The 18,286-nt window shown below is 34.0% G+C and overlaps 2 protein-coding genes across 2 annotated transcripts; both read right to left on the bottom strand.

Annotated features, from left to right (window-relative positions):
* Nucleotides 1-1,127: 1,127 nt before the first annotated feature.
* Nucleotides 1,128-2,066, bottom strand: LOC124087352 (olfactory receptor 6C74-like). Its single transcript, XM_046436219.1, has one exon. It carries the CDS (start codon nucleotides 2,064-2,066, stop codon nucleotides 1,128-1,130), a length of 939 nt encoding a protein of 312 aa, XP_046292175.1.
* Nucleotides 2,067-12,880: 10,814 nt separating this feature from the next.
* On the bottom strand, nucleotides 12,881-13,816 carry LOC124087398 (olfactory receptor 6C74-like). Its single transcript, XM_046436289.1, has one exon. It carries the CDS (start codon nucleotides 13,814-13,816, stop codon nucleotides 12,881-12,883), a length of 936 nt encoding a protein of 311 aa, XP_046292245.1.
* Between the last annotated feature and the right edge of the window lie 4,470 nt (nucleotides 13,817-18,286).

Genomic DNA, 18,286 nt, shown 5'->3' with positions numbered 1-18,286 from the left:
ACCAATATACACAGTTTTAAAAACTGAAATGAAAAAAAGGACAATCTGATCTAATATACAATATTTTTAATATATGGAAAAAATCATGAAATTGGATGCATACCTTTGAAAATACTATTATATTTGATTCATTAAAAATTTTGTTTATTACACAAAATTTAAATTTCACAGACCTAATAAATTCAGCCCTAAACTAGGAATTTTCTAAGCTAGAACTTGAAGCTTCTACCATCTTAGTTTCACTGACAGGAAGTATGTCTATATCAATCTGCATATCTGTACTATATACACCTAGATCTGACATATATGTCAAACAAATAATATTTGAAAACAAAAAGAATTAGCATTGTTCTTATTTCAAAATTATTCACAAATCATTTAGAATTTGATTTAGGTGTATCCCAACTTAAGCAGAGGAAGTTTGGGGAGTTTGAGAATTTCAAATAAGTATTACATTTCAATATTGATTTTCAAAACCAAATTAGTAAGATTATCACATTTTCTTTGATGAAAATCATTATAAACATAACATCTTACATCTAAAAACTAAGGATTGTTACTTTACAGTATATGCACATATACATGAATATGTGTGAATATATATACACAAATATCTAAAATATTTAAATATATACTTCAAAGATAAACAGTGCTCAAAGATGAACATCAAAAACTCTACTACAATTTTCTTTTAATTTATTCAGTTACAATATACATCAATTAATTAGAAGCATAAAAAATAAATATTACTTCTACATTGTTTTTAATAGGTCATATATCAAATGCAATTTCAAATGGAACAATATTTTATAGCTAACATAACTGTCATTCTTAAAAGACAAAAGAGACATATTGAAAGTAGAAGCTTACGATTTTCACATGTTAATACAAAGAAAGCTAAGAGAACAGGGAAAACAAAGTCAAAACAAAAGGGAGTTTTAATGGAGATTCAAAGCGAGGCTACCATTTCAGACCAAAGTTTTAAGAAAAAAAATATTTTTTGAAAGACATAAAGATGAATATCAAAGCAATGAAATAAATAGAAAAGGGAGAAATGATCTCTTAGAAACTGTTGAAACTACCTGAGCCTCCTTTATTCATATCCTTTGAATAAAGAAGTAGAATATTCATTTCTTTGAAAAAGACACAATCCTGTGTATCAAATTTAAAAAGGCTTTTTTCACTTGTTGATTCCGTAAGGTATAGATGAAAGGGTTCAAAAGTGGAGCTACTGAGGTATTGAGGACAGCAATTCCCTTGGAAAAAGATATTCTTTGTTTGATTGAAGGTTTAAGATACATGAAGATGCAGCTGCCATAGGAAAGGGATATCACGATCATGTGAGAAGAACATGTGGAAAAAGCCTTTTTCCTCTGACTAGTTGAAGGGATTCTTAGAATGGTCAGGGCGATATAGGTGTAGGATATTATCACCATGACTAATGTGACCAAGAGTGTCACCAAAGCTGAGATGAATCCCATCATCTCCAGGAGCTGTGTGTCTGTGCAGGAGATCTGCATGAGGGGTGTAGTGTCACAGTAGAAATGATCAACAACGTTGGAGGCACAGAAGTCAATATTTAGACCTAGGACGAGTGGTGGGAAGATGACAAAAAAGCCAGCAAGCCAACAACTGAGGACCAGCTGAATGCAGATTTTGCTGTTCATGATAGTCATGTAATGAAGGGGCTTACAGATGGCCACATAGCGGTCATAAGACATAGCTGCCAATAAGTAAAATTCTGATGCTCCAAGTAGGAAGGCAAAAAACACTTGAGTAACACAACTGGCATAGGAAATGGTCTTGTCCCCAGTTGCCATAATAGCCAGCAATTTAGGGATGCATGTAGTAGTATAGGAAATTTCTAAGAAGGAGAAATTCCGAAGGAAAAAGTACATGGGGGTCTTCAGGTCCGTATCTACCAGGGTAAGTGTGATGATGGTCAGATTGCCAGTGACGCTCAGCAAGTAGGTAAGAAGCAGGAAGACAAATAACACAACTTTCAATTCTGGGTCATCAGTCAAACCTGCCAGGATGAACACTGTCAGTCTTGTGTGGTTTCGCATTATGGTGCTCTGACATTTACCAGTTCTGGATAGAAAACAAATAATAATAATCTCTACAGAAAAATAACAGCAATAACTAGTGTGGAGGTGACATTAACAGTGGTTTTTCATGGAGAGCCAAATAATCTTCATTGCTGTATTAAAGATGATTCTGTCAGGAAGAATAATAGTTTGTATTTTCAAATTGCAGGCCGAGAATGAATACATCAACTTGCAATTGTACTGAAGAATAATCCATATAAGGGTAGTAACTGTTCATTCTGTTTATGTGAACACAAGGAAATTTTATAAAACAAAATTAAAAGAATTTAAAGAGAGAAAAATGTTTTTGCTTTCTTGAGAACACACAAGATTTGGAATGGCATCTCATTTTCCTGTTCAATTAAAGAAAGTCAACTCAATAAAGTTCAAGAATTTTGCATAATAAAATAAAGTTGTGCCTACCAAATGAAATGCAAGAGTACTCTTTTACTTAAGACAAACACAGAGACACAGACACACACAGTCCTGTAGTTCCATCTACAGGACTAGGAGATGTTCACTATTACATTCAACCAAACAATCTTAAGTGCATAATTGTTTTCTCATTTACTTCCACAGTTGAGACCCAGGTTCAAAATGATGCACAGGAAATAATTCCATTTACTCTTAGTATTGGCATTGTCTCATTATCTGTGGTCTCCCCAACCTTCCTGCTCTGTACCTCAATACCAAATCAATAGGAACTCTCTGATAGTGTGTGTAGTAAGCCACTGCAGTTCTCCTCTGGGATTGTGGTTCTGGGAATGGACCAAGGAAAGTGAATAGTGAGACACCTGAATATACAGACAAAGAGCAATACATACATGTGGATTTAGGAAGCTCGGTGAACCAGGAGAAGTGAAAAGAAAACTAAACTTAAACCTAGACACATAAGAAGGAGTTTTAGGAATAAGATAATGAGCTTAATTATCCTAAGATAATTAGTAAATATAATGGGGAAAAAATTTAAGATAGACATATATAAATTAGTAAATGAATATCATAAGGGAGACAGGTTCACTAATAAAATTTATCTCCATATGCTTCTAGTTATTTTAGTTACATTTTTGTTCTTTGTCTAAATTAGAGATTGAAAACATGAACAATTTTGAGTTCAGCCCTGGCCTAAAAATAAAAGCAATAGTTGATAAATTCAAAAACATAAGGAATCACAAACAGGACTGACACAAATTATAGGCAGGTATGCAGTTTCCTGTCGTGAGAATATTCAAATGTCCAACTAACAGGCAACTGAAGAGATATTAATAAATAGTTATTTTCTACATCTAGCATATATTGAGACAGTGAAATTAAGAAATAAAATTGTGTTTGTACAGCAAGTACATTGGAGATCTAGTATTTAAGTTAATGATATCTCCAGGGAAAAGTTTCTTCCTGCATATCATCATCATCACATGCATAAAATATTTACAGTTTCATGATAGGCATGGCATTATATGATAGTGCATGTAATTACTTGCAACCTGCAAAGCATACATTATGATTAGGAAAGCATATACACAAATAAAAATAGACATATAAGGGCAAATAAAACTGGTTTGTTATAATATCTAATGAAGTATACAGGAGGAATTTGAATTCTAAAGTAGGTCTTAAAAAGAGAAAAAGAAATGAGACAAAATATTCTTAGCAGAGAGGGTCAGCTGAACAGAAAGTAAAAGGCACACTTGAATATATTAGAACAAGGAGTGGAATTCAGCTGCTAAAATTATGCATGTTAGAAAGGTTCACAAACAACTGAAAGAAATGACTGTTATGTTTATTAGAAATTTATTCACATTCATATGATTTTGGAACAATCTATTATAAAATTTTCCTTATTTATGCAGATTAATGACATAATCAATGGCAAGAGTTGTCAAAATCCATACATCTAAAACACATAAATTAAAATTTCATCATATCAAATCATTTCATTGTTCAACTTCAACACTCATTCACAAATTATCCCTTAACATACACTATAAAGAGAAAATTCATATTCGAAGTCAGGCCTCTGAATGTAATTTTTTTTTAGTTGTCTTAACTATCATGATAACAGATGAATTTAAAAACAGAAAGACCTTTTCAACTAAATTATCATGGTATTCTATGGACTATATTCATCGCTTTTCCTATATCAAAATTTAAAGGTTGGGGTTACAAAAAAGATTAGTGACAATGATAAATAACTGAACAGAACCAAATGATTTAATGATAAATACACTTCTAATTGGACATGTCATTTTTAACTCTTACAAATGTTAATTATTTTGATCTTTTGAAATCCTAAAGCAATGCCAAAAAAAATAAATCTTTAAAATGCAAACATCAAAATAAAACACAATTTTTTTGGTGGTGGTTGGGGGTGGGTACTGAAGATTGAACCCCGGGGTGTTTTACCACAGAGCTATGTCTCTGGCCCTTTTTACATTTTGAGGCAGGATCTCACTATGTTGCTGAAAGTCTCACTAAATTGCAGAGGCTGGTCTCAAATTTATAATCTTTCTGTCTCAGCCTCTGAAACTACTGGGATTACAGGCATGCAGCACCATACCCAGCTGAAACAAATGTATTTTAAGGCCATAAAGACACAAGTTTATTGAGATAAAATCATCTGAGCCTTGATATTTAACAATTTTACCATACTGAACTGAGCTTGCAAACATTCCACTTCTCTCTGCATGTTCTTATCTGGGATAGTTTCTTCTCCTTTATCTGGGATAGTTTCTTCTCACCTGAAAACAGCACTTTTGGAGATGATTTAATTAGTTGTTTTATGGCATCACCACTAGTGTATTAAATCTCCCCTTCTCTGTAATTTATTTATTCATGTACTGAATTCTTTTCTACACATCACCCACACTGCCATATAAAATAAATCAATCCTGATCCCTTGACTATTTATACTTTCCATGCCCTGAATGAAAATAGCTAGACTGTGAAGAATTCTCAAGATGATAAGCAATCCAAGAACCATTTCCCTAAGAGGTTTTATATTATAAAAGCAGTCTCCCCAAGCACTCTACATTTTTAAAAACAAAATATATATGAAAAAGAGACTAAGATATACCTCCAGAGAATTCAGTATAGATCGCTTTAATATGTGTTTGCCTATCTATTTATGGAAAGGAAACATTTATTTTTTTTCAGAAAGCCACCTAAATGCACATAATTATTCAGATTATAGCTTAGCCATGCCTCTAGCATCACTTCTCTAATGACTGGTATGCCTTGAAGTTCCTAATTCAGTATCTTGAATTTGGGGGGGGGGGGCACTCAGTAAATGCAGTTGATAAAATCTATTTCTTCAAGCCTTTCATCATGTGCCATGATCATCTCCAATTAGTGACTGAGAATAGTGTTGGGGAGGATATCTGTGCTGTTTGGCCTGGAGGGTGGGTGGTTTGTGGGAACATGTAGATGCTGGAGTAGCCCACCATTATCTCTGTTATCCTAATAGAGCCTTCAGACTCAACACTTAAACTTAAGTCTGACATCAGATTGTCCAACCCAACAATTAAATGTCAGTTTCTTAAAATAGTTTGATAGTTCTGCATGGGAAGTTTTCTTCTAGAGGAAGCCTCTACAAACAGTTCTCTTTTCTTTTCTTTTTCTTTTTTTTTTTTTCACCTTTTCAAAATCCAGGAAAGGCCCTGTGACCTTAGGGTCCCGTGAAAAGAGAGAGAGTCATTGGAATTTGTTGAGAGCCACAACCGAGTCAAGATGGTGCCTGGCATTTTGCCAGAAGGAGTGGTTGAGAAGTAATGCCAGCGAGCCATTAAGATGATGATAATTAAGTTAAGCTGTGTATAATTATTAAGATAATGACTGATTGCTGTAACTGGATGATGCTAAGTTGAAACAAGCTGTGTATTCAGTTGTGTATATAAACCTCTGCTGTCCGGCAATTAGGCGACTCCTGCTACCTCGGGTGCCCGCTACTTTTGAGTTCTCTCGGAGTTCCGGTTGAGTTCCGGTTGAGCTCCCGTGGAGTTCCGGCAACAAAGTAGTTCCTGTTTGAACCTACAAGTGGCTCGTGACTTCCCAGTTATTTTTGTGCCCAGCCAGACTGCGGCAGGAATTCTTTATTCTTATATAGGGGACACACAAGGGGAGGTTCCATGGAATATTATATCCCAAAAAGGGCAAAGGGGTAGGATTACAAAGGAACAGGTTAACGTAACTCAATCCCACTGGGTAATGCCAACTCCTGGTGCCACACCTCATTATCTAAGAGGAGGTACAGGGCGCAATTATTGTTTAGTATCTCTTGCTCAGAACTTGAAGGTGTGTATTTCCAGAGCGGCTCCCTTCTTTCTTTGAAAAAGTAAGTGATGAGTCACTATCACAAGTTCCTGAATTCTTGTTCTGAAGGCATGACATCTGGCAGCTCAACAGAGCTATAAGCATCATAGCTGGAGACTTAGGTTTTCCTTGCTGTTGTATCATCTGCTTAGCCTGCAGCCTCAGATTCTTCCAACAGCTTCCATGAGGGTAGCTTCACCATTGGGTCTCTCTGGGCCATCTTCTTTCCCCTCATCCTTCCAAGGCTCCTCTTCTTGCTGGGAGTCAGGGCTAACATCTCTAGATTGATCCGCAGTTGTTTGAACCTTGGATTTAGGTCCTTGTCTTTTCAAAATCTGGGGATAGCTCTGAAGAAAAAAAATTGCAAGTACTTCTCCCCAAGACCTCTAATATCTAAATTATTTACTCCTCAAGTAGGAGTGATACCTGTCTTGGAGATGAGGAACACGTCCTTGTACCCCAGTGTTGAAGACTGAACACTGAGAAACACTGAAGCCAGCGCAGAAAGCAAGTTTAATGAAAAAATTATAGAAATAGACTTCTTTGAGGAAAAGGGGCCCCAAAGCTGGATGTCCATGGGAGGGGGTATATTTTTATAGACTCCTTTATAGCTCCTTTATAGATTCCAGAACCCCCCTTTTAATTATTCCCTTCATTTTCTTCTCCTCTATGTGTCTAAGGGCAGGAAGGAGCAGGAGATGGAAATTAATCGTTAGCAACCCAGATTGCCCAGGAGCATGATCACAGAGGTTGACACCCATTGTCCTCTGTTGGGTAGCAGGTCCTCATTTTCTCTTTACCCCCATCAGTCATTATCTACACTGACTGCCTGGCCTTTGCCCCTCATTAGGCCAAGGGGGGCTGCAGGCAGATTGCTTTTTTGGCAAAGAAAGCCGGTGGGGGGTGGTACAATGCCATTTTATAGAACTATTCTCTTAACCTCTTGTTTCCACCATCCTCATCTCTCTGTCCCCTTAAAACAGGTTTTAGTCTATTTCCACTTCCACAAAATGTGGGAGGTTAATTCCAGGTGTTAAAGTTATATCTTTTTATTTTGTTTGTTTGGTTTTTCCTCTGTCATACCTTTGGTAAATCAGAACTTTCATTTGGAAGGTAAATAAATGACAAGGTCATGTTGATAAAAGTTAGCTAAAATAAAGTGTGAGTCCCTTAGACACTTCTCACAGTCCGTTTTTTTGATGCTGTAACAGAGTATCTGAAGACTGAGTAATTTTTAAAGGAAAGAGATTTATTTTGGCTCATGATTCTGGAGTGTAGGAAGTCCAAGATCAAATAACTGCCGGAGGTGAGGAACTCATACTCATTAAACTCATGACAGAAAGCAGAAAAGCAAGTGTGTCAATCAGGAGAGAAGAAAGAGAATTAAGTGCCCACAATAAGAAGCCTATTTCTGTGATAAAGGGATTCAGCTATTCATGAGGTCTCTGACAATATGGCTCAAACCCCTCCCATCAGACCCAACCTTTCAACACTGCTAAACTGAGAAATTAAGGTTCCAACACTTGGGCTTTGGGGGGATACTATTAAAACAATAGTATCTACCTTGTGTCAAGATTACAACCCTAAGGCTATGCTAACCAAATCCAACTGGGTTTGTTGTTAAGGCAAAGAAAAAATACTTAATTCCCAGGAGTGATCACAATGGAATCTTGACTTTGCAAAATCAGTCCATTTAACTTCCTACCTCTATTTCTTGACCATTACCCAGGAACTAATTGAGTGGAGATAATTCCTTTCTGGAGAAAGCTCTTTTCATTGACCATATTGCCTTACCTGCTCCTTCCTGCCCTTAGAGGACTACTAGCCTCCACCTCAGTCAGAAAGAGATGACTGAGGTGGAGGCTAGTAGTCCTTTGCTGAGCAGCTTGTACGCTAAAAGTTGTCAAACTTTAGATGTTCTGAACATGTGACTCAGCTGAATGCATGACTCATATGACTTTCATTGACAAGTGTGCAGCTCCCTTCACCAGGGTCTGGCAAACACTGACCTGTTTATTTTCACTATACTTTGTCTTCAGAATGATCTAATCTATTATAAAGACTTTCAGTTGAACATTTTACTTGATTTATTATTTTTTATTTCCAAGAATATTTTTTCATCTTCCCACTTCCAATTTTCTTATTCATTTTAAAATTTGTTTTAATTAGTTATACATGAGAGTAGAATGCATTTATGCACTTCAATATATCATATAGATGGGGTATAATTTCTCATTTATCTGATTGTACATGTTGTAGAATCACATCAGTCTTGCAGTCATATACGTGCATAAGGTAATAATGTCTGTTTCATTCTACCTTCCTATTCCCATATCCCCTCGCCTCCTTTCACTTCCCTCTACCTAATCTAAGGTAACTCTATTCTTCCCTATTGCCCCCACCCTTATTGTGAATTAGCACCCACACATCAGAGAATACATTCAGCCTTTTTGGGGGGGAGGTTTGCTTAGTATGATATTCTCCAACTCCAGCCATTTACTGGCAAATGTTTTTTGTTTGGTTCTTTTTCAGTATCTCTATTTCCTTCTTTTTGAAAAAAAAATATTGTTTAGTGTTGACAGACCTTTATTTTATTCATTTATTTATATGCGGCACTGAGAATTGAACCCAGTGCCTCACACATGTGAGGCAAGCACTCTACCATTGAGCCACAACCCCAGCCCCATCTATCTCCTTCTTGATGTCTCATAAATATCCTGTACTGATTTCCTTAATTTGTTCAGTTGTTTTTCTGTGTTCTCTTGGAATTCATTGTTCATTTTTATAACCTTTATTTTGAATTCCTTATCTAATATTTAATTTACTTTAACGTCTTTTGCTAGTGAATTATAAACTTTAGAAGGTGTTTGTTTTAACTTTTTTTCATATTCTCATTTCCTTGTGTTAGATTTTATGCATTTGTTTGCATGAATTTCTCTTCCATTGCGACCTTTTTAGGTCACAGCTTTCTCTTGCAAAAGGCTCCTAGAGTGATCTAGAGTGATATCCCCTGTATGTGTGGCATTCACAGTCTTTATGTTAATTCTATTTATTTATTTATTTATTTATATATTTATTGCTGTAGGAAATACCTAGACTGATTCTATAGTTGGCTATTGTAAGTTGTGCTGCTACAAATATGGGTATGCATGTATCACTTCAGTATAATTTTGGGAGGCCATCATCGCATGTGATTTGAGTTACCTCCCTGGCTGGGTGAGAGGCGCTTAGACATATCCTTCTATCCAGAGCTTTCCCCACCCTTCTCAGGTCCAAGGGCTTGTCCATGTGGAGGCATGTCTGGCCACTACCCGAAGAAGACTCAATCATCGCACCTGACCTTGGGACACTGCCCCACTTAATCTTCATTGGATGGGATTTTCCCCAGGATTTTTAAACCTCGCTACTCTAATAGGTAGCTGGAGGCTGGAGCTAGGAGAAGCCGTCCTGGAGCTGGTTTAAAGGTAATTAGAGCCTGACTCTTTAATTCAAAACTCCCTTCGGATTTCTTACGTAGATGAACCTTCATTTATGAAGCTTGTGCTGGCCGCGGTCTAAATATAATGACTTTAATTGAGGGAAATGAAGATCAAAACCACTCTTGAGATTTTATGTCACCCCAGTTAAAATGGAATCCATACATAATATCAATAATAATAAATGCTTGGTGAGGATAGGGGTACAAAGGAACTATTTTAGTCAACTTTTACTCAGCTGTGACCAAAAGACCCGACCACAACAATTTTATAGGAGGAAATGTTTATTTTTGCTCATAGTTTCATGTCTGTCCATAGACCACTGAGTTCATTGCACTGTGCTCAAAGTGAGGCAGATCATGGTAGTAGGGTATGGTGAAGGAATGCAGCTCAGGACATGATCATCAGGAAAAAGTGTGAGCCACATAACAAATGCATGCTCCCAGTTACTCAAGTAGTCTCACCACAACTTACCTGCCCTTGTTTACCCTGTTAATCTGTTTAAGTGGATTAATGCACTGATTAGACTAAGGCTTTCATAACCCAATCATTTCACCCCCAAATTTTCTCACCTCATATGTAAATCATAACAGGAACATTTATACCTTGTTGGTCGGACTGCAAATTAGAAAGTTTTTTATATAGAAATGAGGTAAATGAGTTAGAGACCAAAGCAAACAAGCTATTTAAGAGACAATTGATATACTTTGAGTATAGCTCTTCTTAACACTTATTCAATATATACAACCGTAAAACAAATGTTAGCTATAGCTTTCTCTTTCAGAAATGAGAGATATTGTGCACAATAAGGATTTTAATATTTTTTAAAGTCTAGGATAGTTTGCACATCACAGTCTCAAATAACCCAGTCTTATCTCTGGTGCTTATACAAATATTTATTCAGAAATTCATAATTTATTTAAAATTAAGTGCGGATTTTCTTCCACTAATCATTTCTCATTGTAGATTAGGCCTATGATTTTTTTCTTTTGTATTCCAATTATCTCCTTACAGATAGTCTAGAAATGGAAAAAAAAAACTTATGCATTCTAAGTAGTTAAATATAGTAAATATATTCCTGAATTTCACAGTTATTGATAATTCTTTTCAGTATAAAGAAAAGGGGGAGAAATTACATTCTTTGATCCCTATGAAATTATTTCTGAATTTACTTTTATATTAGACTTTTAGAAGAGCTAAACATACTTAAATCTTAAATATAAAAAATAAGTTTAGTAAATAAGCAATATAGTATTTCAGAATATAAAATAAATATTTGACATGATTACATTTGACAAAAAAATTAAGACACACGCAAGAGTGTTCACAGGAAAATCTGAGATATTCTAGCATCAGAATTTTTGTCAGATGTCAAAGATTTTGAATAAAATTTCTTTTGAATATAGATGTTATCTATAAGGTAGAAAATTTGGGGCATTTAAAATTCAGTTACTGATTAAAACAAAGAGAAATAGTGACAACTGAAGGGTATTTCTTTAATAAATCATCTTCTATTTCAAATGAAATATTCTTAAAGCACTACAGTTTTATGAAAACCACCTGAACAAGCATGCCCTCTATTTTAAAAGTATACTTGAATATTCACAATGCCCCCATGAATATTTATCTAGCTACATAGATTTAAAATTTTTCACTATTGTTTTTAAATTCAGGTTCATTTACTTGCATGGAGATCTGACAAGTTACATTTCCTTTTAAATATTTTGGGACAGAATCTGTTTAGCAATTTGTTAAGTCAAAAAAAATCCAATCATTAAGAAATTTTCTGTAAGATCACCAATATCTTCTGTGAAAACTAAGACATAGACAAATATTCATAGAGCAAACTTATAAAACTCTTTTAGGGAAAATTCTTTTGATCAAACTGACATATGATACCACACAAAGGAAAAGAGTCAAAACATTCGGTTTTACATAAATGTCTCTGGTCATTGTATCTAATTTTAATGTTCAATTCACTTAGTTTGAAAAATAATATACTCTATTAGAGCCATATGGACTTAATTTTATGTATGATATCTTTTAAATCTATGGAGTACTCTGAAAGGATGTTACTGTTATTTTGCATCCTAAGTGACATAAAGCCAAAGCGATTTCAATTTTATTTTGCTAACAATGCATGAGGTTTGTGAATAGTAAGAGACCATTTTTTGAATCAGTGTGTTTCTAGTCATATACTTTTTTTTATTTTTTGTCGTTTGCAGATTATCTAAGCCTTACATGCTGTATATATTTTATGGATTCACATGCATGACAATATCTGTCATACAAAGTCTTGAGATGAAACTTCTACATTTCAAAAAACATGAAAGACTATAAGTAATCCATAAGGGCTATCTATAATTTTTATTGGATAACTGCCATAGCAGCCATGTTTTAATCTTTATAAAAATTCTTTATCTGTTTCTGAAAATAAATAACCTCTTTAGGGATAGCTAAAATTTTGAAACTGTCAAACTATGTAGTTAAAGAAATGTTATTAAATTGATTTCCTTCCAGTTTCTAGTAAATACTGAATTTTAAAAAATTATATTTCATGTTCTATATCTACTATGTATAAGATCACTGGGTGATCAAATCTAGAAAGTGTATTAGACTACATATAAAATATATAACAAATTGAATCCCTGAGTTCCAGCATATTGAGAAGAAATATGGAAACAATGAATTCCTACTTGTCTCCCTCTGACAGAATTTTGAGAGGAAATAAATACAGCAACAAAATAAATAAAGGCAAATGATTTTAACCAAAACCAGAAAGTGTCTTTCTTATGTGCTCTCAGCATGAAGAAAAATAGAAATAAGTATTAGGCTTTGGAGATTAGGCAGACCACAATAAAAATTATCAGTCAAGAAAAAGGTCATGAGATTTTGAATGTAGATATTGAATAGTTCTGTGACTCACTCCACTCTTCTTAGTTTACTCATAACCTTAGTAAATCATTAAAATGGTTCACTTCAGTGAGAAACTGAAGTGTTTTAATGTGTTTAAGTGTTTAAAGCTTTAATGTTTTTGATCATGTGCTTAAAAGCATCTTTCATTTGTTTGTTTCTCAGTGTATAAATGAAGGGATTGAACATGGGAGCAATGGAAGTACTGAACAGAGCTATACCTTTATTTAAGGACACTCTTTCCTTTGCAGAGGGTTTCACATACATGAAGATGCAGCTGCCATAAGAAATGGACACTACAACCATGTGAGAAGAACACGTAGAGAAGGCTTTCCTCCTCTGTTGAGAAGAAGGGATTCTCAGAATAGTCCTGATGATGTGTGTGTAGGAGAGAATTACCAACATCAGTGTAACCAGGAGTGTCAGAATGGCTGAGAAAAGCATCATTAATTCTATTTGATCTGTGTCTGTGCAAGAGAGCTGAAGTATAGGGGAGACAACACAGAAGAAATGATCTACAGCATTGGTTGCACAGAAATCAAGCTGGAGACCCATGATGACTGGTGGAAAAACGATCAGGAAACCAGCCACCCACGAAGCAAACACCAGCAGGTTGCAGACTGAGCTTCTCATGATGGTCATGTAGTGCAGAGGCTTGCAGATAGCCACATAGCGGTCATAGGACATGGCAGCCAGGAGAAAAAATTCAGTGGCCCCCAAGAGGATAGTGAAAAACAGCTGTGCTGCACAATCATTGTAAGAAATGGTCTTATCACCTGTTGCCATACTAACAAGAAATTTGGGGATACAGACAGTTGTGAACGAAATTTCTAAAAATGAGAAATTCCGGAGGAAGAAGTACATGGGTGTCTTGAGATGAGAATCCAATAGGGTGAGGGCAATGATGGTCAGGTTCCCTGTAACACACAACATGTAAGTGAAAAAAAGGAGAAGAAAAACCACCACCTGTAATTGTGGATTGTCTGTTAATCCAAGAAGAATAAAGGCTGTGACCTTTGTGTGGTTTCTCATAGCTGATTTCTACATTAAAAAAATACATAATGAAGAAAAAAATAGAAATGCAGAAGAAAATTCTCCATGAGATACATTTTTTCTTGAGATCTTTCATAAACATTTTGCTCCCCACACCCAACCTCCTTCAATATTATATCAGCTGTAGTAACCTAGAATATTTTGCTCATATAATTTTTACTCAAAATTTTGCTAAATAAATGCAAGGTTCTCAGTTTGTTTTATTATCTCAAAGTCTATAAATACAAACATTCCAAAGGGATAATATGTTGCATTGATTAAAGTTATTTAAATGTAAAAACAAAGTAAATCAGAATATTATCACAGTATTTAAGCTTTTACTTTCTACACTATATTTCATATTTTTTCCTCAACATATTTACTTTGCATTAAATTAATTTACTTCATCTGGCATCATGATTCTTTGCTAAATGTTTTATAAGCAACATACAGTTAACTTCAACATCTCTAGCTCATAAACAATGAAGATTTAGTATCGTTAACATAGTTGTGGAAACTCTCCAAGATTTACATCCTCATGAACACTTTTAGATCTGATTTCTTTTTTTTACTGAAGACTTGAATTTATTTTCTTTCTCTTTCTGAGTCTTCCTTGCATTTTTCCCATATTTTCACCTTATGAATATTATCTTTTTTTGGTTTACTTTGATATTATTTTTACTTACAATTCATAATTGTATACCTATCTCTTACCCATACATCTCACCTACCCTGGTAGTTGTTCTCTTTCTTCTGTTACACACCTAAGCAGATATAAAGCATATCCTCGCATATGATGCTTGTGTTAATGATATAAGATATTTTACTGAATATTTGCAGTGACAGAGGAGGGGTCTACAAAACAAAATACAATGTTACATATAAAATGTTAACTATACATCCCTGATAATTTTCTTAAGTGTCATTTTTATGTGGGTTTCTCCATGATGCCATTGTACTTCTTCTGGATTTTAACATTCCTGTTCAATTTTCTTTCTGGTTGAACATATAACAATTAAGAATTAGGCTAACATTTAATTTTTTTTCTTTTTTTTCTTCTTCTAGATCATGCTTAGTTCCACATGTTTATCACCTGAGAAGTCTATTACCATTTATTAAAAATATTTTTTAGTTGTTGATGGAGCTTTATTTAATTAATTTATTTATATGCGGTGTTGAGAATCGAACACAGTGCCTCACACATGCTAGGTAAGCACTCTACCACTGAACCACAACCTCTATCACCATTTTTTAACAAAAAAATGACAATACTTTCCCTAAAAGGAACATTGGATCATAAATTTATTTAAACCTTATTGTGTGTTGTATATTCCACCTCTGATTTTAATAAATGTACAGAAATTTCCAGCAAGTATAAAATATTATAAAATAACTAAGTTTTTGTCATAACCCCTTTTCATTACTTTTTCACTGTTTCCTTTCCTTTCTCATTGTTTTCAATTGGTCATTTTTCTAAAAATTTCAATGTATCTATATTCTGGTTATTTAAGCACAATTCATATGCAGTGTGATTTTTTTTTCAAATTCAAACTTACAGTCATTGAAGGAGAAAAGACATAATAAAACCTCAATTAACAGAAGGTGAATTATAGAGGGTGCAAAAGTATAAAGTCAGAAGTAAATTCATATATGAATAAATTTTAGTATAAATTTAAATTACAGTTTATATAAAACTGTTTAAAAAAACTTATTGACCTCATTAGCTTGCTACTTAATCACATAATAAAATGTTCTCTAGATGATAGTAAGAGTCATGCATTTCTAACTATCATTATAACCCCAGAGCATTAGTTAATTTATTAGTGAGATAAGAGATTCCTTCAGATATGAAAACAGAATCTTATGTGAAATTTTAAAATTATATTGAATTAAATATAATTTCTTAATAAATATGGGAGAAAGTCTTTCAAGTGCAGGAGAAATCCATCTTTGCAGTATCATATTCATAACTACCAAATGTACAAGAGGCATAAGCAGTTATAAATATCAGGAGGAAAATTGCATTTATCTAATCAAGGCTCTGTCATAACTGTATATCTGTTCAAAACTTCATTCTTACAAAATTAGTTTTCCAGGTTTTCTTTGAGCACAATCGACTCCTTCTGTCTAGCTTCCAAAATGGTCAGCTTAACGTGTGCATTATAAAAAAAATTAGTTCTAAATTCATGCCGTACTATTACAGATTCAAAAAAGAATAATTTTCTTTCTTTATATTCATGTAATAAATTTAATAATATTAAAATATATAATTTTTCCAAACCTTAATTTCTTCAGGAATTTCACTCTCAATTGTCTTCTTTTTATGTAAGTCCAGAACAGAGGCAATTTCTGAATGTTTCACAGCCAATGTGTCTTTATGTTACTTTAACCCATATTTCTATCTTGATGTTGTCTCCAAAACTACATTAGTACCAGCAAAATTCACTCTGAATATGTAAGTTTTAAGATTTTGTCACTTCTCATTTTTTATTAAAAGAGTCAATATTCTCCAACTTATGCTATATTAAATTTGAAGAATATTTTCTTGGTTTCACTTTTTTTTTAGTACAAAAAGGTGGAGAACAGACATTTAGGGCTTGTTGACTTTGAGATGTTTCTACCCTGTATGAGCTTGTTTTGTGTTTTTTAGGATGGCAAAAATTGTGATCCTTTTGTACATAGGGCCACTTCTCTCAAGAGGACTAACTGACTTACAAAATTTTTTAAAGAAGAAATCAATTCCCTGAAGACTACAGTACTAGGATGTTAAGAACAAACTAAAATTATTTTATTGACTGGAGAAAATGCTACAATTTATAAGCTTAATTTTAAAAACAAATTTAAAACTACTTTTTGTGGTGGCTATATGCTATAAATCATACAGGGGTGGTGGTGGTAACAAAACCTTATTCAGCTTACATATGCATAACAAATGCTCATTTCAAACAAGAAAAAATAAAAATAGCATCTATAGTGTAGAAATACTGAAGGGCATTATCCAAAATTTTAAATTTCAATTAATTCAATAAAGGGCTTATATTGCACATCAATCATTAAGCCTCTGAAGCCACCCTCTTGGTGGAAAATTTAACAGATTTAATCAGATTCAGGATCTAGAAAGAAAACAGGAAGTGCAATAACATTAACATTTAAGAGAATCACAGAGAATTAGATTCAAGGAAAATTAGGACAACATTGTTTTTGAGGACAGGCACATGGAAGTCACCTGCATTTGCTCTGTCCTTTGCCTGTCCACATCCAATCCGTAGAAAAACTTTGTTGGTTGTACATAGTAATTATATTTCAAATACATTTGCCCATCTTCATTTCCACTGATAAGTACTTAACCACAAGTTGCTATAATAGATAAGTTTGAACATAACTGTGGCAATACACATGAGACATTTAATGAACAGTTTAATGAGGAATAACACGCAACAAAAAATGCAATTATTATAATTATGCATCTTGGTCTCTTTTCACAAACTGAATATACCTCAATGATCAGCAAATGAATAAACAGAAATTTGCCAGTAATTAGGAATCTTGCTCCTACTTTCTTCTGGTCATTAGCCCTTCAAGATTGACTACATTCCTTAAGTTCAATGGAACAAGTTATTTTTGCCAATTTTAACAAATTTGAATATATAGATCAATAGTTGGCAAATGAAGAATCACCTGGGAGGTTTTTATTGCTAGATCTGGATATAATTCTCAAATTTTCCATTGACAGGAGCTCAGTTATATAGACAACCTAATGCCAAATGGTCAGCATATTTTGTCCAAATGGGTCCAGCAGGAAAGTGTCTGGGAAGAAATTTCTGTGGCTAATGTAATTAAATTCATTATAATGCAATCTATCTTAACCTACAACCTCAATTTAATGACCTGTGGTAGCCTTACTTTACTTTCTTCATAGATCCAATCCATTGTCTATAGAGAATTTAAAATTGTATTTTTAAAAATCTAATTCATATTAGGTCACTTCTTTACTAGTATTAGGTCAAAAACCTACTTGAAATGCAGGTTATTTGGTCAGCAAAACATTCCAATTGTTCTAACTACATGTCAGCATGTCTATCAACTCTTTATTTACTATGTTATCTTTATTTACTGTGTTATCCAACTCTTTATTTACTATGTTATGCTCCAACTCTTTGTTAGCTCTCTCCCTATCTTCATCCTCACTCTACCCTCAAATACCAGGTCTCAGATGATATAGCATTTCCACACAAAAAGAAATGTTTTATGGGGGAGAATACATTTGAGAATACACTCCTCTTCCTTATATCTTTTATCTCAGAATTTTGTTACTCTTTACACAATCAATATTTATTTTACATGTCATTTTTTCACATTAAAAAAAATCTGAATCTCCTACAAAATTCTCAGGACAGAGGCTATGTCTGTTTCATTATTCATCCCTACATACTTAAGATCTGGAATAATCTCTGCATCAAGTGGGAAGTG

This window comes from Marmota monax, unplaced genomic scaffold (assembly GCF_021218885.2).
Source record: "Marmota monax isolate L192 unplaced genomic scaffold, Marmota_monax_Labrador192_F-V1.1 WCK01_AAM20220418_F8-fsc00012, whole genome shotgun sequence".
In the NCBI taxonomy this organism is placed as follows: Eukaryota; Metazoa; Chordata; class Mammalia; order Rodentia; family Sciuridae; genus Marmota; species Marmota monax.
Note: the sequence above shows the minus strand (reverse complement) of the source record. Positions and strands in the feature narration are given on the sequence as shown.

Excerpts from the sequence above, each read along its gene's own strand:
- LOC124087352 (XM_046436219.1), bottom strand. The coding sequence starts at position 2,066 with ATGCGAAACCACACAAGACTGACAGTGTTCATCCTGGCAGGTTTGACT.
- LOC124087398 (XM_046436289.1), bottom strand. The coding sequence starts at position 13,816 with ATGAGAAACCACACAAAGGTCACAGCCTTTATTCTTCTTGGATTAACA.